Below are 22027 nucleotides of genomic sequence, written 5' to 3'. Positions count from 1 at the left end.
AGGAAAGTGGGAGAGAGGGAAAAGTGTGTGTATGTGTGTGTGTGTTGACAGAGAGAGAGAGAGAGAGAGAGAGAGAGAGAGAGAGAGAGAGAGAGAGAGAGAGAGAGGGAGGAAGAGGAAGGGAGTGTAAGACAGAAAAAAGAGAGACAGAAAGAGAGAGAGAAGAGAGACAGACAGGAGACAGAGAAAGAGATAGAGACAGAGACACAGAGAGACAGAAAAGGGAAGAGAGTCCAGAGGATGAATTAAAGGGCAGAACATAGATGATGATCTAGCCCTGGAGATTGAGGAACAAAGAGACAGTAATGTCATGAAAACCTCAGAGGAGAGGGTATTCAGAAACATCTCATTAGGGGAACATGTTTTGCCTAGGTATGAGAAAAGTTTGAACAGAGGTATTTGATAAATCTCATGGAAGACCCTACTCCTTTCAGGAGACAGAGAAATTCCCTGCTGGAGTGTCAGGGGTTTGTTGAAGGCCCCAGGATGGCTTTAAGGCAAATGACTTAAGAGAGAGGACATTTTGGGACAGTTAGGTGGTGCAGTGCTTAAAGCGACAACCCTAGAGTCAGGAAGAATCTGAATTCAAATCCAGCCTCAGACATTTGACACTTGCTAGCTGCGTGACTTTGGGCAAATCACTTAACCCTAGTTGCCTTCCAAAAAAGCGTAGCTTTAGTGTAATTGTGCATTAATGGCTCTATTAAGCATTTCCTATTCATTTCATTTATAAATTTCTTCCACATGGGATGAGGTTATTGAGATCTGAGATTCCACAGTTAAATGAGGTATGGGTAAAACAGAGAAATGGGACATGGGGGAATATCTCTCCTTTGGTTGGGAGAATGTACCCTTGTGGATCAGGCCTAGTTTTTTCAACTATTTGACCATCTGAGAATGTTGCCAACTTTGATTGCTATCTGGGGACATTTCAGGGTTCTCTTTCATGTCAGCAAACTTGAATTTCTTAAGGCCTCTAGTATTAGATGGTATCCTTGCTCTAACCACAGACTGACTCTTCCTGGCTGAACTCCAAAGACTGGCCACCAATGAGTCCTAACCTCAGTTTCTGACAGATTCCAGAACTTAACCTGAGTAAACCCCATTCCTTGGCATAGTGCCTAATTCGAACAATAGATTTAACCTCGAGTTCTGAGCATCAGATAGGATTCTTACCCCTGCCCCAGAATGAGGACAAATCTTAACCCCTGACTGATTCCTAATTTTGGCCCAAGTGTGACCCTTTAACTCAAAATAATTTCTTAGTCCTGATCACAAATTGAGATCTAATACTTCCAATATATTAAGTTTCTAAAATGAGTCTCTACTCCAGGTCCTCAATTGACTCCCTAAACTGACCACAGATGAATCTCCTAACCTCAGGCCAACACTGGCCATTTGTCTTGGCCACAGGCAAGTCTCCTAACTTTAGGCCCAAACTGTCCACCTCATCTGGTTTCTGGATTGAATTCTTAATTCCCACTATAGGCTTATACTACTTAAACTATTAAGCGTGACCACAGACTATTAGGTGACCACAGACTGCGCTTTAACCACAACCCCATAATGACTAACCCTGGTTCCAAACCTAGTTCGACTTCCACCCTTAAATTGACCCTTAACCCCAACTATAGAACAATCTCTAATCTTGGCTACAAACAACACCCAATTGTGTTTATACACTCACTATTCATCTCCAAAACCAGGCTGACAGCTGACTGAGCTACAGACTAATTCCTAACCTTGGCTCCAGATATCATACAATGATGCTTAAATTTCATGGCTTTCCTTTCTTCTTTGTCCACCCCATCTGATACCCTCTTCTCCCTCTCCCCCTACTTTTCCTCTCACAAGCCATTAGATTTCCTCTTCCAACAAATACCCATATATCCTCCTTCAAATTTCATCATCTTGTGCTTGCATGCTATATCCCTTGTCCCATCTTCTATAAGCTATTTAGTTTCTTCACTCAGAAGGCCTCCATTTTGATCTGTCTTCTGGGGGGCACAATTGGGTAGAAGTGGAGAGAGGAACTGAGGCTTTTGGAAACAACCCCTTAGACGACTATTTGGAAGTGAAAGGAGAGGAATGAGAAACAAGGTCCAACGTATATACGTATGAGAAGCTTGGATTAGCAGGGGATGGATGATGGTGGCTTATCTGCCTTGGGGAACCAAGGCATTCCTTCCTGTTTTAGACCTAAAGGAATTTCTTATCCCAGAGGGGTATAGTGAGAGACAGGAAGAGCCTGAGGCGGGGCACTCAATTCTTAAACTGGAGCAAGACCTAGGAAGCTAGAGTTTGGGTTCTGGAAATGAAGCTTTCATTACCTTTTATTTGTTAGAGTTATTCTCTAACATTTGGTTATGCTTTCTAGGCCTAACCCAAAGACATGAATTGCTGGAAATATTATTATTACCATGAAAAAAATTCTTTATTGAAACAGTCAATCTTTATTGACTTTATTTGGCAAGCACATGGAATGACAGAGGGATGGATAGTTTCCCTGACTCCATCCCCACTCCGTTCCCACACTTAGAACTCAGTCTCCTTTGCCACGGAGCTGAAAATCTTCAAATATCTCTTAAAGATCTTTTTAGTAGAGTAAGTAAGGTCTTTGCTCAAGTGCCCAGCCCTGGGGAACATCCTGGGATCCACATTCCAGCTCTTAAATGGTATCCTGGAGAGATTTGCTTATTCTTAAACAGAGTTCATGAGGAGTAGTCTCAAGGAGCCTGGATTAGTACAGCAGGAGAGGGCGAAGGAGGAGGAGGAGGAGAGGGAGGGAATCAGCTGGAAACTGAGTGGAGCTTTTGGACTGAATTACTTTTTGGATCCAGCGGCTGTAGATACTGACATTGGTAAAGACACCAGGAAGGTAGGGGCGGCCACAACCTATTCCCCAGCTCACAATCCCTGCCTGGTACCAGATCCCGTTGACTTTACATGACAAAGGTCCCCCGGAGTCACCCTGGAGAAATACAGATGGAGTCAGCCTGGTAAAAGGGTGGTTAGAACCATACGGGATAGAGCTCCGATGTAAAGGGCAATAGGGGACTTCTGAGTCCAAAGGAGGGACCTGAAGAGGAAATAAAGAATAACAGTGTCCATTATGGCTGGCTACTTTACCTGGCAGGTATCCTTCCCGCCTTCTGGATACCCAGCACATATCATGTCATCAAATATCATAGGCTTTTGAACATGAGGTAGTGCCTTGTGGAAGTAGCGGCTACACGTGTTTTGGTCAATGAGAGGTACTTCCACCTCCTGTAAGAGCCACGGTTTCTTCACTTCTGGGGATTTAGGAAAGAAAAAAGAAGGTTATATTTGGAGTGAGGGACAAAGAACAGCCCCTGAATCTAACAAGTATGAAGATGGCCTGCTCTGGGTCAGTGAACCGAGAAAGTGGGGGGGTCAAATCTTTGAAGGGGATATTCACTGGAGGCTAATATGGCCTCCTAATTCAAAACACTGGGCAGACATCTTCATTTAGATGGAGGGCTAGAATATATACACACACACGTGTATATGTATGTACATGTACATATATGTGTATATACACACAGTATGTATATGTGTATGTATATATGTATGTATGTATTTGTCCTTCCTTCCACTGAGCTGAATGTCGTCTCTTCAGAATTGCTGGGAATTCATAGCACTTCTGACCAAAGAGGGAAGATAGAGGATAGCAGTAAGTCTTAGGTCTTCTCCTTGGCCTTTGTAGCTTTATATCAGGCCACTGCTGAGGCATGAAGTCATCCTGCCAATCAAGCCCATTTTCCCACATTCTCTTTGCATGTCATTCATGTTCTGTTTTCTGAAATGCTGTTCAATGCTGTTGTTTCTCTTGCCTGAAATGTCCTTCTCTTTCCTCTCCATTCACTGAAATTCTGCCTATCCTTAAGTTGCCTCCCTGGCTCAGGAGTTCACCCTGGCTGCCTCTGCCCTCAATAATCTCTTCTGATAACTTTCCCTCAGGATTCCATCGTGGGTAATTATTACATGTTGTTTGCTTTTGCTATTTTAAATTTTCATGTGCTTGAGTCTTGGCTCCCCAGGGAGATGAGAAGTTTCCTGAAGTCAGAGACTATCTCTTCCATGTCTTATGTCCTTCTCCCCGCCCCCCTGTCCACCTCCCAGGTACCTTGCAAACTGTTGGAGATTTAGCAAAATGATTGGATAACAAAATAATATATTCCATCTGTACTCAAAGGATGTTGGAAAAGCATCCCATTCTCCCTTTTATTGAGTCATCCAGAGTCTCCAAGTTTCCCTGGGTTCTGGGAAAAAGAAGGATTTCCTTCTAGATTCTTTACTCTATAGTAACAACCTGAAGAAAACTGAACTCTTTCTCTTGAGTTTTCTGACACTTCTGACCATGATCTCTTTTGGGGGTTTTCTTGGCGAAGATACAAGAGTGGTTTGCCATTTCCTTCTCCAGCTCACTTCACAGATGAAGAAACTGAGGCAAACAGGGTTAAGTGACTTGCCTAGAGTCACAGAGCTAGTAAGTATCTGAGACTGGATTTGAACTCAGGTCTTCCTGATGCCAGGCCCAATGTTCTGCTCATTGCACCGCCTGGTGGCCCAGAACCCTAGGTATAAGCTATTTGATATGTCAACCTCAGTTTGCTCATCTGTCTCATCTGATCATACTTGTCTCACCTGATCATACCTGTGTCACCTACTAACTGAAGCTTCTAAAGAGATGAGTCATGAAGACTGTAACATGCTGTACAAATGTGAGGCATTATTACTATTAGGAATAAGAGGAAAGAAAATAAAACCAAGCATATCAACAAAGGGCCAAAGACAGCAAAGCAAAAGATTGTGTCAATAAGAAATTTAAACAAGTATTTCCTTTGTAGAGAGTATAAAGTGGATGGTTTGACTTGGGAGAGAGAAGAGCTACCTCTGCTGTGGATGGCTAGGAGTGGGGGTTACCCAGTATAAGAATCCCTGTAACCATCCTCACTTATGTCTTCGCTGATTTCTCCCCAGCCGGTTGCCCAGCACATGGTCACATTCTCAAAGAAGGTCATGGAGGGTGGCATGCAGATGGGTTGAATGGTTGTCTTGAAACGAACTGGTGATCTCAGCTTTACCAAGGCGATGTCCTTGGGTGGTTTACCATCAAAGGCGGGATGAAAGATGATCTTTGTCGCAGAATAACGTTTGAAACGATGGAAGTTGAATAGTGATGGGAAGACAGAAGTTGAGCCTAGAAGAATCTTCCATTGTCTGGTAATTCTTTTCCTAAAGGAGGAAAAGGGAGAGAATAGATATCATGATGGCCCAGGGTCACTGGGTCTGAGGTACATAAACTCACAGGATTAAGAACTAGAAAGGTTAGTGGAAATAATTTAGTTTATGTCTCTGATTTTACAGAGGAGTGAACTGAAGGCCAGAGTGGTTAAGTAATTTGCCTGAGGGGTCACAAGGATCATGGAGTCTTGGAGAGAACTCTAAGCACTGATGCAGTGGGGACTGCCACAGCTCAGGAGCTTTTTAATGTAAGAAGGGCTGGTCTTCTGCTTTGGTAGAGCTGGTAACCCTGAATTTTGAGGGATACTTAGTAGGCCCCTACCCCAGATTTCTAATCTACCGGCCTGTCATAATGCCTGAAAGTATACCTTATACAGTGTGCTAAATATGGAGTTGGATGTCCTGAGTTCTAATCCATCTCTGGCATTTACTAGCTGTAGATCCTTTCCACCCCCACCCCAGGGAATGGGGGTCCTGGCCCTCTGGGTAACTTGCTGGTTCTATCTCTCCTCCCTCCCTCCCCCCTGGCCATCAACTCCTGGGTCTTGCCTGAGGACAGACCTGCCCTGGCCCCTCGGGCCGCTCTAGATCCGGCTCAGAAGGGGGGACTCACCTGTGGATGCAGTGAGCGGCTGTCAGCACCCAGGATGGGTGGATGAGGCTGCCCGCGCACAGGTGGGAGCTCTTGTACTGGAGGCTGGCCTGCCAAGGCCACCTGGTGATAGAGCTACCTTGGCCCCCGATGATTCGCCCTGAGTCCTCGGGCTGCCCGCAGACTTGGAAAAGCAAGCCGTAAGGGAGAGCGGGGAGATTCGGAGGTCAGTCCAGGCCCCCCTCCCCCACCCCGGCCCCCCCCAAGGCCCCGCCCCACGCGCCCCTCCCCCAGGCCCCGCCCCCAGCCTTTGGCCCGCCCGGCCCTCTTCCTTCCCAGAGGTACCCACCGGTGTCGATCACCTCGGGGTCTGGGTCTACAGCTGCCATCTTCTCTTTCTTTAATTTCACCTCCTGGAGCCCCGGGGGAAGGAGGCAGCAGGGTGGGCTGGGGGCTGGCTGGGACCCTCTTGGTCCCCCCTCCCCCTCTACCCGCCGTGGCCTGACCCCTTTCCCACCTGGGTACTCCTGGGCCCCCAGCAGCAGGGGCAGCAGGAGCACGGGGCCGACCCAGCGCATGGCCTCTCCCTGGGGCTGGGGGCTGGGTGACTCTGCCCGGCCTGGCGCCCCCTAGCAGCGGCGGGTGGTTCCCCGCTCCGACTGGCTCCCGGGACCTCCCGCCGGAGGTGGAATTGAGGAGCAGCCGCCCACTGGTCAGGAGGACGCAGCTCTCGCCTAGTGACTTCAGTGGGGAACCCCAGGTTCCCCAGCCTGGGTCAGCCTTGTTGCCCCACTGGCCCCCACTGCCCCCCCACTGGCCCCACAGTGACTAGTGCAAGGAATGTGCATATAAAGCACTTCTGAGACCACTGTCGTTGTAAGAGGGACCAGGAGGTGCCCTGCCACTCTGGAGGGGGGGGCAAAAGACTCTCTCCAAGTCCCAGGGCAGTCAGCAGGACATCAGGCTTGCCCACCCTGAAAACGGCCCCAGATCCACAAAGTCAGCGGAGCCCATTGGGCTGCGGGAACCTTATGATAAAAACAAGAGAAAGAGGAAAACACGGGATAAGGGATTTGCTCAGGGTCACACAACTAGTAAGTGTCTGGAGGCAGGATTTGAATTCATGTTTTTCTGAGTCCAGACACAAAATCAGCTGTCCAGTTCTATCCTAGGAAGCCTGGGGGAGCTCTGGAACTGGGTATGATAAGATCTGATGATAGCAGCAGATAAGGGGCTTGTCATCCTGGAAAGTCTGGAGTAGGCTATAGAGAAAGACTGGTGTTCATATTCTTTTTATTTATTTTAAGTTTTCAACATTCATTTCCACAAAATTTTGAGTTCCAAATTTTTTCCCCGTCTCTCCCCTCCACCAACCCCAAAACACCTAGCATTCTGATTACCCCTTCCACCAATCTGCCCTCCCTTCTAACATCCCTTCCTTCCCTTATCCCTTTCTTCTCTTTTGTCTTGTTGGGAAGATAAATTTCTATACCCCATTACTTGTATTTCTTATGTTGTATGTAAGAACAGTACTCAACTGTTGCTCCTAAAACTTTGAGTTCCAACTTCTCTTCCTCCCTCCCTCCACATCCATCCCCATTGGGAAGGCAAGCAATTCAATATAGGCTATATATGTGTAGTTAAGCAAATGACTCCCATAATAGTCATATTGTGTAAGACTAACTATATTTCCCTCCAATCCTATCCTGCCCCCCCTTTATTCTGTTCTCTCTTTTGACCTTGTCCCTCCCCAAGAGTCTTGACTTCTAATTGCTCCCTCCTCCCATTGCCCTCCCTTCCATCACCCCCCACCCTGCTTATCCCCTTCTCCCCCACTTTCCTGTATTGTAAGATAGGTTTTCATACCAAAATGAGCGTGCATTTTATTCCTTCCTTGAGTCAAATGTGATGAGAGTAAGCTTCACATTTTCCCTTTCACTTCCCCCTTTTCCATCCATTGAAAAGTCTTTTTCTTGCCTCTTTTATGAGAGATAATTTGCCCCATTCCATTTCTCCCTTTCTCTTCCCAATATATTCGTCTCTCACCCCTTAATTTTATTTTTTTAGATATCATCCCTTCCTATTCAACTCTCCCTGTGCTCTCTGTCTCTCTGTCTCTGTCTATCTCTCTCTCTCTATGTGTGTGTGTGTGTGCGTGTGTGTGTGTGTGTGTGTGTGTATAATCCCACCAACTACCCAGATACTGAAAAAAGTTTCAAGAGTTACAAATGTTATCTTTCCATGTAGGAATGTAAACAGTTCAACTTTAGTAAGTCCCTTATGATTTCTCTTCCCTGTTTACCTTTTCATGCTTCTCTTGATTCTTGTGTTTGAAAGTCAAATTTTCTTTTCAGCTCTGGTGTTTTCATCAAGAATGCTTGAAAGTCCTGTATTTCATTGAAAGACCACTTTTCCCCCTGAAGTATTATACTCAGTTTTGCTGGGTAGGTGATTCTTGGTTTTAGTCTTAGTTCCTTTGACTTTTGGAGTATCATATACCATGCCCTTCAATCCCTTAATGTGGAAGCTGCTAGATCTTGTGTTATCCTGATTATATTTCCATAATACTCTAATTTTTTCTTTCTAGCTGCTTGCAATATTTTCTCCTTGACCTGGTAACTCTGGAAATTGGCTACAATGTTCCTAGGAGTTTCTCTTTCTGGATCTCTTTCAGGAGGGGATTGATGGATTCTTTCAATATTTATTTTGCCCCCTGGTTCTAGAATATCAGTTTTCCTTGACAATTTTATGAAAGGTGATGTCTAGGCTCTTTTTTTGGTCATGGCTTTCAGATAGTCCCATAATTTTTAAATTGTCTGTTCTGGATCTATTTTCTAGGTGAGTTATTTTTCCAATGAGATGTTTCACATTATCTTCCATTTTTTCAATATTTTGGTTTTGTTTTGTGATTTCTTGATTTCTCATAAAGTCATTAGCCTCTGTCTGTTCCATTCTAATTTTTAAAGAACTATTTTTTTCAGTGAGCTTTTGAACCTTCTTTTCCATTTGGCTAATTCTGCTTTTTAAAGTATTCTCCTCATTGGCTTTTTGGACCTCTTTTGCCATTTTGGTTAGTCTATTTTTAAAGGTGTTATTTTCTTCAGCATTTTTTTGGATCTCCTTTAGCAAGCTGTTGACTCACTTTTCATGATTTTCTTGCCTCACTCTCATTTCCCTTCCCAATTTTTCTTCCACCTCTCTTACTTGATTTTCAAAATCCTTTTTGAGCTCTTCCATGGCCTGAGATCATTGCATATGTTTTTGAAGGTTTTGGATGTAGAAGCCTTGACTTTTGTATCTTCCTCTGATGGTGTGCTTTGTTCTTCCTACTCTGAAAGGATGGAAGAAAATACCTGTTCACCAAGAAAGTAACCTTCTATAGTCTTATTTTTTTTCCCCTTTTTTAGGCATTTTTCCAGCCAGTTAGTTGACTTTTCAGTTCTTTGTCAAATGGAGGGTATACTCTAAGGACCTGTAAGTTCTCAGTTCCTCCAAGGTGGCACAATCAAGACAGAGGAGTTTATTCCTTTCCTGGCCTATACTCTGGTCTGTGAGCAACCACAAGCACTCTTTTGTGCCCTGGTACTGCGAGTAGGGATCTCTCTCCAGAGCCTCCACAAGTTCCACACCACACCAGTGCTTCTCCTCACCCCAGGACCACCACTCAGAACTGAGACTCAGATCAGCTGCACAATTCCTCCAGGGTCTCTAGGCTGAGGGCTCCAAAAATGGCCACTGCTGCAGTGGCTGCCACTGCCCTGGGACCAAAACTAGATGGCACTCCCTTCTCACGTGTGGTGAAAAGAGCTTTCTCACTGACCTTTGAAGCTGTCTTTGGCATTTGTGGGTTGAGTAATCTGGGAGCTGCAGCTGCTACCCATGATTCCGTGCCCTAAAGCCTACTCCAGACCTGTCCAGGTCATGCTGTATGGTCAAAGGTAGGCTGCACAGTGCTCTGCTCTGAGCTCGGTGCAAAAGACCTTTCCTTTCAGCCTTCCAGGCTTTCTTGGACTGGAAATATCTTTCACTCTGTTGTTTTGTGGCTTCTGCTGCTCTAGAATTTGTTTAGAGTAATTTTTTACAGGTATTTTATGGGCCATAGGGTAGAGCTAGAGCAGGTCCATCCTTCTACTCCACCATCTTGGCTCCAGCCTGATATAGGCTTAGTCTTAAAGGAAGCCAGTAAAACTGGGTCAGAGGAGAGAGAGCAGAGCATCTCAGGCATGGGAAATATCCAGAATAAAGGTAAAGAGATAGCTCATGGAATATCATACATATGCAAGAAACAAGAGTAGGCTAATGTGGCCAAATCATAACATACATAGAAGATCACTGTAATAAAGATTGAGAATGTGGGAAGGGGCCAGGCTCTCAAGAGCTTTAAAGACCAAGCAGATCCTGATGCCCAGAAAGCTATTAAAAATTGTGCATCCCCTTTGACTCACCAATACCATTACTTACACCCCCAAAGAGAGCAAAGGAAAAGGAAAAAGACTCATACACAAAAATATTTATAGTAGCTCTTTTTGTAGTGGCAAAGAATTGGAAACTGAGAAGATGCACATCAATTGAGGAATTACTAAGGAAGTTATAATATTGGGAGGGGGCATACAATTGTGCTGTAAAAAATTAAGGGGACAGTTTTAGAGAAGCCCACGAAGACTTGTGTGAACTGACACAAAGTGAAGTGAGCAGAATCTGAGCAATTGACGGTGACAAACAGCAGTAGTGTAAAGATAATCAACCGTGAAAGATTTAATAACTGACCAATACAATGATCTACCACAGTTCCAAAGGACTCATGATAAAAAATGCTATCCATCTTCAGATAAAAAACTGATGAATTAATTTTTTTCCTTTCTTTTTCTTGTTTTTTTTTTTTCTGGGAACATGATTAATGAAGAAATGTTTTGCATGACTTCATATGTATACTGGGTATTGTATTTCTTGCCTTCTCAATGGATGAGGGAGAGGTAAAGGGAGGGAGAGAGTTTGGTACTGAAAATAAAATAAAATTGAATTTTTTAAAAAATTTCAATACAAATATTTATCCTAGAAGTATAGGAAGCCAACTGAGCTCATTAAGCAGGGGAGTAACACTGTCAGAACTATGCTTTGGTAAAACCATGTTGGCTGCTAAGTACAGATTGGATTGGACTGGGGAAAGACTCCAGTAGAGAGACCAGTTAGAAGGCTTTTGAAAAAATCCAGGTAAAAAGCAATGAAGTCTCAACTAGGGTAGTGGCTTCCAGAGAGAAAGAAGGGGACATCAACAAAAGACTTTGGGGAAGTAGAAATTACAAGATTTGACAATAGGTTAGACACGCAGAATCACTGAGTGTGAGTAGGCAAGGATGAACAGAGATTTTGATCAGAAAGATATTCAACAGACCAGTGGGAATTCCACCAAACCTCTAGAATTCCAGTTTCCCATACTCTGGGGTCTTAATGACCCAGGACAAGAAGGCTAAGTCAGTGATTCAGACCCTAATCCTCCAGTGCCACCTTGGAGGAACTGAGAACTTACAGGTCCCTAGAGTATACCCTCCACTTGACACAGAACTGAGGAGTCAACTAACTGGCTGGAAAAATGCCCAAAAAAGGCAAAAAAAAAAATAAGACTATAGAAGGTTACTTTCTTAGTGAACAGGTTATTTTCTTCCATCCTTTCAGATGAGGAAGCACAAAGCATACCATCAAAGGAAATACAAAAGTCAAGGCTTCTACATCCAAAACCTCCAAAAACACATGCAATGGTCTCAAGAGCTCAAAAAGGATTTTGAAAATCAAGTAAGAGAGGTGGAGGAAAAATTGGGAAGAGAAATGAGAGTGAGGCAAGAAAATCATGAAAAGTGAGTCAACAGCTTGCTAAAGGAGATCCAAAAAATGCTGAAGAAAATAACACCTTTAAAAATAGACTAACCAAAATGGCAAAAGAGGTCCAAAAATCATTGAGGAGAAGAATGCTTTAAAAATCAGAATTAACTAAGTGGAAAAGAAGGTTCAAAAGCTCACTGAAGAAAATAATTCTTTAAAAATTAGAATGCAGCAGATGGAAGCTAATGACTTTATGAGAAACCAAGAAATTATAAAACAAAACCAAAAGAATGAAAAAAATAGAAGACAATGTGAACTATCTCATTGGAAAAACAACTGACCTGGAAAACAGATCCAGGAGAGACAATTTAAAAATTATGGGACTACCTGAAAGTCATGATCAAAAGAAGAGCCTAGACACCATCTTTCATGAAATTATCAAGGAAAACTGCCCTAATATTCTGGAACCAGAGGGTAAAATAGAAATGGAAAGAATTACTGATCACCTCCTGAAAGACATTCCAAAAGGAAAACTCCTTGGAATACTGTAGTCAAATTCCAGAGTTCTCAGGTCAAGGAGAAAATATTATAAACAGCCAGAAAGAAACAATTAGAGTATTGTGGAAATACAATCAAGATAGCACAGGATTTAGCAGCTTGTACACTAAGAGATTGAAGGGCTTAGAATATGATATTCCAGAGGCCAAAGGAGATAGGATTAAAATCAAGAATCACCTACCCAGCAAAGCTGAGTATAATACTTCAGGGGAAAAAATGGAATTTCAATGAAATAGAGATCTTCCAAGCATTCTTGTTGAAAAGACCAGAGCTGAATAGAAAATTTGACTTTCAAATGCAAGAATCAAGAGACACATGAAAAGGTAAACAGGAAAGAGAAGCCTTAAGGAACTCATTAAAGTTGAAGTGTTTACATTTCTACATGGAAAGATATTATTTGTAACTCATGAGACCTTTTGCAGTATTAGATTGGTTAGAAAGAATATATATAAGTAGGTGGATATGGGCATATATGTATGTGTATATTATATGTGTGTATGTGTGTGTATATATATGTATATATATACATATATATATACACATACACATACATACACACACACATAGACAGAGGGCCCAGGGTGAGCTGAATATAAAGGGAAAATACTGAAAAAAATAAAATTTACTGTTGAATGGAATGTACTATGAGTAAGAGAAATGGAGAGATGGAATGTAGCAAATCATCTCACATAAAAGAGGGAAGAAAGATTTTACAATATAGGGGAAGAGGGGGGAGATGAAGGAAATAATTGAGCCTTACTCTCATGAAATTTGGCTTAAAGAGGGAATAACACACACTCAAATGGATATGGAAATCTATTTTACCCTGCAGGAAGGTAAGGGAGAAGGGGATAGGAGAGGGAAGATAATAGAAGGGACAGCAAGTTGGTGAAAGGGATAATCAGAAGCAAACACTATTGCGGAAGGACAGGTCAAGGGAGAGAATGGAACAAATGAAGGGCAGTATAGAATAGAGAGAAATGTGGTTAGTCTTTTATATGTAACCATTATAAAAGTGCTTTGCATTGTTACACATGTATGACCTGTATTGAAATGCTTGTTTTTTCAATGAGGGTGGGTGAGGAGGGAGGGAGAGAATATGGAACTCAAAGCTTTAAGAATGAATGTTAAAAATTATTTTAGCATGAAACTGGAAATTAAGCTATACAGTCAAAGGAGTATAGAAATCTATTCCTCCCTATAGGAAAATAGAGGGGAAGGGGGATGGAAGAAGTGTGGGTAATGGGAGGACAGACTGGAGGAAGGGGTGGATGGGGTACATGCTGTCTTGAGGTGCGAGGTGGGGAGAGATGGAGAGAAAATTTTGAATTCAAATTCTTGTGGAAATGAATGTGAAGAACTGAAAATAAATAAATTATATACTTAAAAAAAAGACTAAATTTAAATCTCATCTCCTTCAAGAGGCCTAATGGGGATGTAAGTTAGTATTTATAGAGCACTTTAATATCTGTGAAGCTCTTTATATGTATTATCTCCTTTTATTTTCATAATAATCCTTTGAGATAGGTACTATTATTATCACAATTTTAAAGATGAGGAAACTGAAGCTGAGAGAGGTCACGTGGCTTGCCTAGGATTATACAACTGGTAAGTGTCTGAGGGGAGACTTGAATCCAACTCTACTTGACTCCAGGACCAATGCTCTGTCTATTACACCAGGTTGCCTCATCATCCTTGCTTATGGACCACCAATGAGGGAAAATCTATCACCCCTCACCTATCTGGACAACAGCCCATTTCAAATTTGAACAAGTCTTATGTAACCCCCAACCCCCAACTTATATCAAAATTTGCTTGTCTTCAACTTGACTAGATACTTGTTGGGAAATGGCAAACTTCCTGGGATGAACGGCTATCTTTTTGACTTCGGGCCAATCACTTAATATCTTTGGGCCTCAGTTTCCTTTATTTATAAAATGAGGAGGTTAGATTAGATAGCATCTAAGATTCCTACGTCTTTAAGTCTAAAATCCTTTTACTTGATCACATTATTTGAATCAAATTACTCCATTTCATTGATAAACCACAATTTATTTTGGACACTAAAATTGCTTCTGGATTTCAGAATTTATATCTAATTAGTCAAAATTAATTTGGCTAATGGTTGAACAAATAACTCTTTTTTATGTTTGTTTTTGGTAACACTTTTGGGGCATCATCTCCAAAATGGAATTGAGTTAAAGGGTATGATTATCTGTTACTTTTTTTAAAAAAAAAATATTTATTTTTAGTTTTCAATAGACACTTCGACAAGATTTTGAGTTCCAAATTTGCTCCCCATCTCTTCACTCCTCAAGACAGCATGCATTCTGATTAACACTTCCTCCAATCTGCCCTCCCTTCTATCACACTCCTTCTTCCTTCCCCACCCATTCCCACTGAGAAGGCAAGCAATTCAATATAGGTTACACATGTGTAGTTTTGCAAAACTATTCCATAATAGTCATGCTGTGAGAAACTAACTATATTTCCCTCCATCCTATCCTGCTTTCCATTTATTCCATTTTTTCTTTTGACCCTATCCTTCCTCAAAAGTGTTTACTTCTAATTTTTCCCTCCTCTCATTTATCCTCCCTTCTATCATCTACCATCTGGCTTATCCCCTTTCCCCCTACTTTCCTGTAGTGTAAGATAGATTTTCATACCAGATTGAGTGTGCATGTTATTTCCTCCTTAAGCCAAATGCTATGAGGGTAAGGTTCACTCTTTCTGTGTAATTTTTACGGTATGGTATTAGGTTTCTTTCCAAAAATATTCTGTAAGTAAACAAATACATGAATAATGAATGAATGCACCTTTTTCTCCACAGCACCACTGACATTTAATTTCATTGATTTTAATTATTTTTGCTAATTTCATTGTCATGAGGTGGTCCCTCAAAATTGTTTTAATTTGTATCTCTTTATTAGTGATAATAATTTTTCCAAGTGTCAGCAAATTATCTGTTTATATACTTCAACTATTTATGAATCACAGAAATAGAGCTGGAAGGAATCTTAGAGGCCTTTTGGTTCAACTTCCTTATTTTACAGATAAGGAAACTGAAGCCCAAGAAGGTTAAATGAGTTGCTTAGTGATACAGGTATTATCAGAGGCAGGATTTGAACTTGAGTACCTCAACGTTATGATTGGTGACTTCAGAGCTAGTGATCTTTCCAATGCAATCATGCAGTTTCTACTTATGAGTTTTTTCTTTTAATATAGTGATTGGCATTTTTCTTTATTCCTGACTCCACATTCCCTTTTCTACTCAGGTTCCTACCACCACAGAAGGCTCTTGGACATACAAACCTAATCTCGCAGGGCATTTGGACTCAGAGCTCTGCAAGATCCTACCGTGCTTGAGTTAGTTTCTAGCTCCAGAAGCTAAGTGGAGGCCAAGAGTGAGGGCCAGGAAAGGATGGGGAGCAGAGATACACTATGAGTCAGAAGTCCCCAGTGTGGGGAGAACAGCCACTACATTGAGGCCTGAGCTGGAGATCTATCTACAGGAATAGCCCAGTTTTAACTTTTACATTCCATATATAATCACCTTCTTTCCTGCCAAGACTGATAGCTTGGCAATAATTGGTGAGAATAGACCCAGTGTGTAAGCGCAAGCAAGGTGGAATTTTTTGTTGTTTTCTTTTTGGAGTTCAGTTTCCCAGGCTCAGGCTAAATTGTGAACATCTGAAGAACTGATCTCTTTTGAACCCTGAAAATTCACAGCTGTGCTGAGTTACATAGGCTTCGTGCCTACTGGCTCTGAGCCAATCAGGGACTGAGTCTTTGTTATATATTCTGATTCAGACAGTTGGAGCCCTGTTGAATCTCTGTGCTAATTTTTCTGCTTGTCTTTTCTATACTCACTTCTTTCTACTTATCTGTAATTAAAGTAAGATTGTTGACCCCTTTAAAGTTGTCTTTCCTTTAGAAAGCAGATCAAAGAACCTGTACTAGCAGCCCACCCTGTGTGCTAGTGTGGTTGCTAATACACAGGGATGGGACAAAAGGGAAGTCACAGTAAGGATTGGTATTGTCATGAATTTTTTTTTATTATAACAGTCAATCAACAGCAATTAGATAGAAAACAAACATATGAGTACAGAGAAAACATCACAGTCTCCCTAGCCCCTCCACCACTTCTTCCTGTTAGTCACTACTTTGTCCCTTGCATGAAATAACTCTCAACAGAGGACCTGGGGGCTTCAAATGTTCTTTCAGTGGAGCAAACAAGAGACCTGAATTAATCTTTACCAAAGTGTTTGGCTCTGGGAGAGTCCTCTCATCCCCACCTCAGGCCTTAGCTCAGGTCATGGTCATACTTAGACCTCAAGCAGGCAACTTAAGAAATGGGCTTAGGGAGGCCTAGGACAGTTGTAGAGTGAGGAGGAAGAGAAACTTAGAAGGTATTAAGATAAAGGTGCTTGAGTGAATTGTGTTTAAGATCCAATTAGTGTGAACACTGACATTGGTGAAGACACTAGGCCGGTAGGGTCGACCACAGCCCTCTCCCCAGCTCACAATACCTGCTTGATACCAAATAGCATTGACCTTACATGCCAAGGGACCTCCAGAGTCACCCTGGGGGAAGACAGAGAAAGTGAGTCACTTTAAAAGAGTAGTCATGGCAAAAGAGATTTCCTGGAGTGGAGCAAAGAGATGAAGGCAGGCAGAATATGAGGGTTGGTAGCTGGGGATTCCTGTATCCAATTTAGGGATCCCAGGAGAAATATAAAGTGAAGGGAAACCAATGAACCATCTCACCTGACAGGTATCCTTCTTGCCCTCTGCAAAGCCAGCACATATCATATCATCATATATCCTGGCTATAAAAGAGGGAAAGTTTGTTCCTGTGTGGTAGTACAGGTCACAGGTCTCTTGATCAATGAGAGGCAATTCCACCGCTTGTAGGTACCAGGGTTTCTTTAGGTCTGGAGATGTGGGAACAGGAGAGGTCATAGTTAGGGTCAGAGGTGAAGGAGGGCAATATCAAGGAAGCTGATTCTCTGGTGGGGCACACAGGTTCTGTTTAATAAGACCTTTATTAGTGCTAACAAAAAAAAGTATTAAAGAATCGAATGATTCAAAACACTAGATAAACCAACCTTCATTTATAGGCTGATCTAGAACGTAGTTCAACCTTTTCCATTACAATGTGGGTTTTTCAGAAAGTCTGAGAATCCATGACACTTTGGACTAAAAAGCGAAGCTACTCATTGAGCTTATAGGATAAAGGCCCAACTCTTAGTGTACCATTTAAGGTTCTTCCCAATATGGTTCCACATCATCTTTCTACCCTCACTTCAGGCTACTGCTATTCCTCAATATGAAGTCACCATTTCAGGCAAACTTGTTTCCTTACCCATCCCATGCTGAGCACATTCCCTCTCCTTAACCTCTGGTCATGATGTTTCTCTGTCTGAAATTCTACCTGTCCTCAGGGGCTGGATCAAGCCTCATCTCTTCCAGGAGATTACCTTGGTTTCTCCGGCACACAATAACTTTTTTCTATAGCCCTTCCTGGCTGGATCCCTCTTTTGGTATTTGCCATATGCTGACTACCATCTCTGTTTGCACTTTCACATGACTATATCTTGGCTCCCTAATGAGATTGGAAGATTTTTTTGAGTTTGTCCTATAAGCCTTTGTCTCTCAGTCTCTTGCAAACTTTTGAACACTTTAGCAAATATTAGTTGAATGACAAAAGAATGTATTCTCTTGTGACTCAGAGGGTGTTCCCCTCCGTTCCCCTTCTTAACCTACGTACAATCTAGTTTACTTAGCTTTCGTCCTGAATGCTGGGGAGGTATGGTATCTTCTCTCAAAACTGTTTTGCCTTGGCAACTAGAGCACAGTTTCCTCTTCTCTCCTCCTTTTTTTGGATTATCTCATACCTTCCTTATGCTGTCTGGTAATTACATGTTTAGGTTATGCCAAACTGTCCTCCAGTTCCTGCTGGACTCCAGGAGTAGGGAGGGCACATCACAGAGTGACAAGAGCATTGGACTAAGGAAGGAATCAGAAGCCCTCTGCTTTAGTCCTGACTCTTGTCTTTACAAGCTTTGGGACTCTGGAGCCTTGGTTTGCTCATCTGTAAAACAGGGATGATTATACCTGTCTCTCTTACTTGTTGCAGGCTCAAATGAGCTGAAGACTATATGGGCACTTTGTAAACTTTGTAAAAACTGCTGTACAAATGTATTGTGACATCATTATTAGGGACAAAAAGAAGGGGAATAAATTGAACATGTGGCCAATGGGTAGAAGGGAGCAAATAAGCAATTACAACTGAGGTGACCAGTTGTGCTTCAGCATGGTTGATCTGCCTGTAGAGGTAGGTGCGGGCACCCTTTCCCCCTGCCCCCCCATGGCTAGGAACTGGGGAATAGTTTTATCAAATGCCCATTGTCCCCTTATCCATCCTTACATTCATTTTCTTTGACTCTTCCCCAACCTGTTGCCCAGCACGTGGACACATTTTTAAACTCTGTCATGGAAGTTGGGAGACAGATAGGCAGGATATTCCTTCTGAAGCGGATGGGTGACTTCATCTTGACCAGGGCAATGTCCTTGGGAGGCCACCCAAAGTAGAAGGGATGCAAGATGATTTTGGTCACCCGTCGAGCATACAAATGGCTAAAGCTTAATTTGTGTGGCTTAATTGTACGGGAGCCCAGCTGAACCTTCCAAACCCTGGGATCGTGAGCCTGGCTGGGAAGAAGGAAGGGAGCACATGTTGTAATTGGGTCAAAGATAGCTGAGTTTTGGGGTTGTGGGGGTGAACGTTTCTGCTGTTTTAGAACTGCTTCTAGTCAGCGAGGGTAACAGTCAGAGACAGTATAATCCTGTGCCTCCGGGGGATTTTCTTAGTGTGGATGAGAATGGGTGACCTTATGTTTAGGAAGAATTACCTGTTGTCATTTGAGGTACTTGGCGGACACCTACACCAAATATTCCCCTTAATTTTATGCTATGATGCCTAAAAATTGCATCATTGAGGATTCATTCTTTTTTATCTAAAAGGTTTTTTTTGTTTTTTTGTTTTGGCTCTTCAGTGGCCCTAATGCAAATGTGTGTTGATGCAATGACTTAACTTTCCTAGGCTTTGGGGGAAAACCAGTGGAGAGTAAGCTTCTTCAGGAGTTTGACCCAGTCCTGTAATGGACTGGGTCTGAAAAGGTGACAGCTGTACACAAAGGAAATTAGAGGGACTTAGGTTCCAAAGACCATTCCTTCCCCAGTTGTGAAGGCAGCTTTGTTTCTGTGACAATTTCTCCAGGGTCTTTCATTATTCAGTTGCTAAGTGTTTTCAGGTGTCCAAAATCCCTTACGTCCCTTCTAAGGACTGAGAAAAGACTGGGGAACATGGGGGTTTGAGGCGGGGGTGACGGTTAGGTCCAGAGAGAGGGTAAGGTAAATGGCTAGGGATGGGGCCCTAAGGCTGACCCTGCCTCCCCATCCAACTATACCCTAAGGAAATAGGGGTCCAAGGACCCCCTCGTGCCCCCCTTTCACACCCTCCAGACCCTGCTCGGAGCAGACACTCACTGTCGGAAGCAATGCGCAGCTGTGACCACCCAGCTTGGGTGTATGAGGGTGGCCCCGCACCAGTGGCGCCTCTTATACCTCAGGCTTGCCTGCCATGGCCACTGTGTCAAGGTAGTTTCCTGGCCCCCGACGATTCGTCCTTGAGCCTGAGTTTGTCCACAGACTTGGACAAAAGGAAAAGAGATCGTGCAGAGGGACTCGGGAATGCATCTGCCATGGTTCCAGGTTCCTGCCCAGCCCCTCTGCCTCCATTTTGAGCACCAAGCTGCCCTGGCCCTTTCCTCCCCTAGCCCATCTTTTCTTCCACCTCGGAGAACTTGGGCTCCTGGGCCCTGGCCTGGATTTCTTACCTTTATTCAGGTCGGACTCTTGAATACCTGCGGGGAGTGTACGGAGGACTGAGCTCTGGGGGAGCGTGGCTCTTTGAATTTTAGGATTTCTATCGATTGCCCCCTCCCGCCTGGCCTGGACCCCCACTCCCACCCCCAGCCGCAGCCCTCCTCCAGATGCCCTTGCCCTGCCTCACTCTGTCGCTGGACCCTCAGAAGGAGGAGCAGCCGGAAGAGTAGGCTGACCCAGGCCATGCTCTTCCAGCTATGGGGCTCCTGCCCTCAGCGGGCTCCTCCTCACTGCCCGAGCTGGGAAGCTGCAGGAGATCTCTGGGCTCGGCGGGGGACTGCTTTCCTCCGCCTCCTCTCGGATTCTCCCCACCGCAGGGCCCAGGGGGCAGAGTGCAGGAGGCAGGTGCCTCCCTGGTGTTGGGATAGGACTTGTGGGAGGGGATGGGGGAGGAGCAGCGGCCCCACCCAAGCCCCAGCCCCTTCTCCTCCCTCCCTCCAGTGGTCTCCCAACGGCCTTTGTCCGTCCGGTGAGGTGGTGGGGGCTAGAGGGGACCACTGAGGAAGGATCTTCACGGGGCAGAGACAGCAATCTGCGACAATATTCAGAAAGAACCCACCTCAGCAGAAGCCCCTTAGAAAGGGGGGAGACAGAGAGAGAGAGAGAGAGAGAGAGACAGACAGACAGACAGACAGACAGACACAGAGAGAGGGGTGAGGGAGACAGAGAGAGTAAAGAGACAGATACGGAGACACACACAGAGATAAAGAGAGAGACAGAAACAGAGCAACAGAGACAGAGACTGAGAGAGACACAGAGATAAAGAGAAAGAGGAGGAAGGAAGGGGGGGGGAGAGAGAGAGAGACAGAGAGAGAGAGAGAGAGAGAGAGAGAGAGAGAGAGAGAGAGAGAGACAGAGAGACAGAGAGAGAGACAGAGAGAGAGACAGAGAGAGAGAGAGAGACAGAGAGAGAGAGAGACAGAGGCAGAGACAGAGAGACAGAGAAATATATAAATAGAGAAACAAACAGAGGAAGCCAGAGATAAAGTGGGAAAAGAGCCAGGTGGGGAAGTAGTTCTCTGTCCTTGTTATAACCAAGGTTTGTTCTCCTAAATTCCCTGTGGGAAACAGTAGGATGGCAGAGCAGGAGTAGGGTAGTGTGGCTTGGGTCAGACCATTGCTAGCCTCAACCTTCACACTCCAAACCTCCCCTGCCTCCTCCTCCCTCTCCCTAAAACAGGTCCTGCCAGGTCTAGTTCAGAAAAGATTTTCCCCTGCTTTCCTTAGCCCACTGCTCCTCTCAGGATGGGAGGAGATGTGTTCATTTTGACCTTGTAAACATTGTAAGATGGACTTGGGGCAAGTGACCTGAAATTTGAGCACAAACCTTGAGCAAAGATAGGGATTCTAGAATGTGGAGCTGAGGAGTGAGGGAATTTCAGACATGGGAAGAGGCCAGTGTGAAGGCAAAGGCGGCAGAAGATGGAAAGCTGAGATGGGGCAACAGCAAAGAAGCCAATTTGGTTGGAGTGTAGAGCATGTGGAGGGCAGTAATATAAAATAAAGTGACAAAAGTAGATTTGAGCAAGATTGGGAAGCTGAGGAGCTGCTATTTGATTCTATTGGATGGAACCAAACCTTGGATCTATGGGCAGATTCCAGGAAGTCTGCAAACTTACATAAAAAAACCAAACAACTATAGAATGTATTTCCTTTGTAATACTATGTGTTTTATTTCATTCATTTCAAAAATTATGCTGAAAAAAAGGATCCAAAGGAGTGCAGGACACACACACACGCACACACGCACACATACACATATCCTATAGATTCCTGAACCCTATGGGAATAACAGTATAAGATTCCTGCTTTGGAAAGATCATTTTGGCAATTATGGGAAGA

General features: G+C 43.6%; 2 protein-coding genes across 2 annotated transcripts; both read right to left on the bottom strand.

Moving 5' to 3' along the window:
* Positions 1 to 2415: 2415 nt before the first annotated feature.
* Positions 2416 to 6499, bottom strand: LOC140500141 (testisin-like). Its single transcript, XM_072602459.1, has 5 exons — positions 6210 to 6499; positions 5882 to 6044; positions 4979 to 5259; positions 3130 to 3293; positions 2416 to 2971 (listed from the first exon to the last, which is right to left on the bottom strand). The coding sequence occupies exons 1-5, from the start codon at positions 6436 to 6438 to the stop codon at positions 2741 to 2743; spliced, it is 1068 nt and encodes a 355-aa protein (XP_072458560.1). The 5' UTR covers positions 6439 to 6499; the 3' UTR covers positions 2416 to 2740.
* A 9770-nt stretch (positions 6500 to 16269) lies between these two features.
* Positions 16270 to 20958, bottom strand: LOC140500163 (testisin-like). Its single transcript, XM_072602495.1, has 6 exons — positions 20313 to 20958; positions 20137 to 20163; positions 19787 to 19949; positions 18666 to 18949; positions 17003 to 17169; positions 16270 to 16819 (listed from the first exon to the last, which is right to left on the bottom strand). Exons 1-6 carry the CDS (start codon positions 20368 to 20370, stop codon positions 16604 to 16606), a joined length of 915 nt encoding a protein of 304 aa, XP_072458596.1. The 5' UTR covers positions 20371 to 20958; the 3' UTR covers positions 16270 to 16603.
* Positions 20959 to 22027: the final 1069 nt, after the last annotated feature.

The sequence above is a fragment of the Notamacropus eugenii genome, chromosome 1, assembly GCF_028372415.1.
Source record: "Notamacropus eugenii isolate mMacEug1 chromosome 1, mMacEug1.pri_v2, whole genome shotgun sequence".
Lineage (NCBI taxonomy): Eukaryota > Metazoa > Chordata > Mammalia > Diprotodontia > Macropodidae > Notamacropus > Notamacropus eugenii.
The sequence above is the reverse complement of the archived record's forward strand: the minus strand, read 5'-3'. Positions and strand labels throughout refer to the sequence as shown.

Excerpts from the sequence above, each read along its gene's own strand:
- LOC140500141 (XM_072602459.1), bottom strand. The coding sequence starts at position 6,438 with ATGCGCTGGGTCGGCCCCGTGCTCCTGCTGCCCCTGCTGCTGGGGGCC. Across the intron at positions 5,260-5,881 it reads GCCGCTCACTGCATCCACAG|GAAAAGAATTACCAGACAAT; the intron begins GTGAGTCCCCCC and ends TTCCTCCTTTAG. Across the intron at positions 3,294-4,978 it reads AGAAATCAGCGAAGACATAA|AAGTGAAGAAACCGTGGCTC; the intron begins GTGAGGATGGTT and ends CTAAATCCCCAG.
- LOC140500163 (XM_072602495.1), bottom strand. The coding sequence starts at position 20,370 with ATGGCCTGGGTCAGCCTACTCTTCCGGCTGCTCCTCCTTCTGAGGGTC. Across the intron at positions 20,164-20,312 it reads TCTGAGGGTCCAGCGACAGA|GTATTCAAGAGTCCGACCTG; the intron begins GTGAGGCAGGGC and ends CACTCCCCGCAG. Across the intron at positions 17,170-18,665 it reads AAGAGTCAAAGAAAATGAAT|ACCTAAAGAAACCCTGGTAC; the intron begins GTAAGGATGGAT and ends CCACATCTCCAG.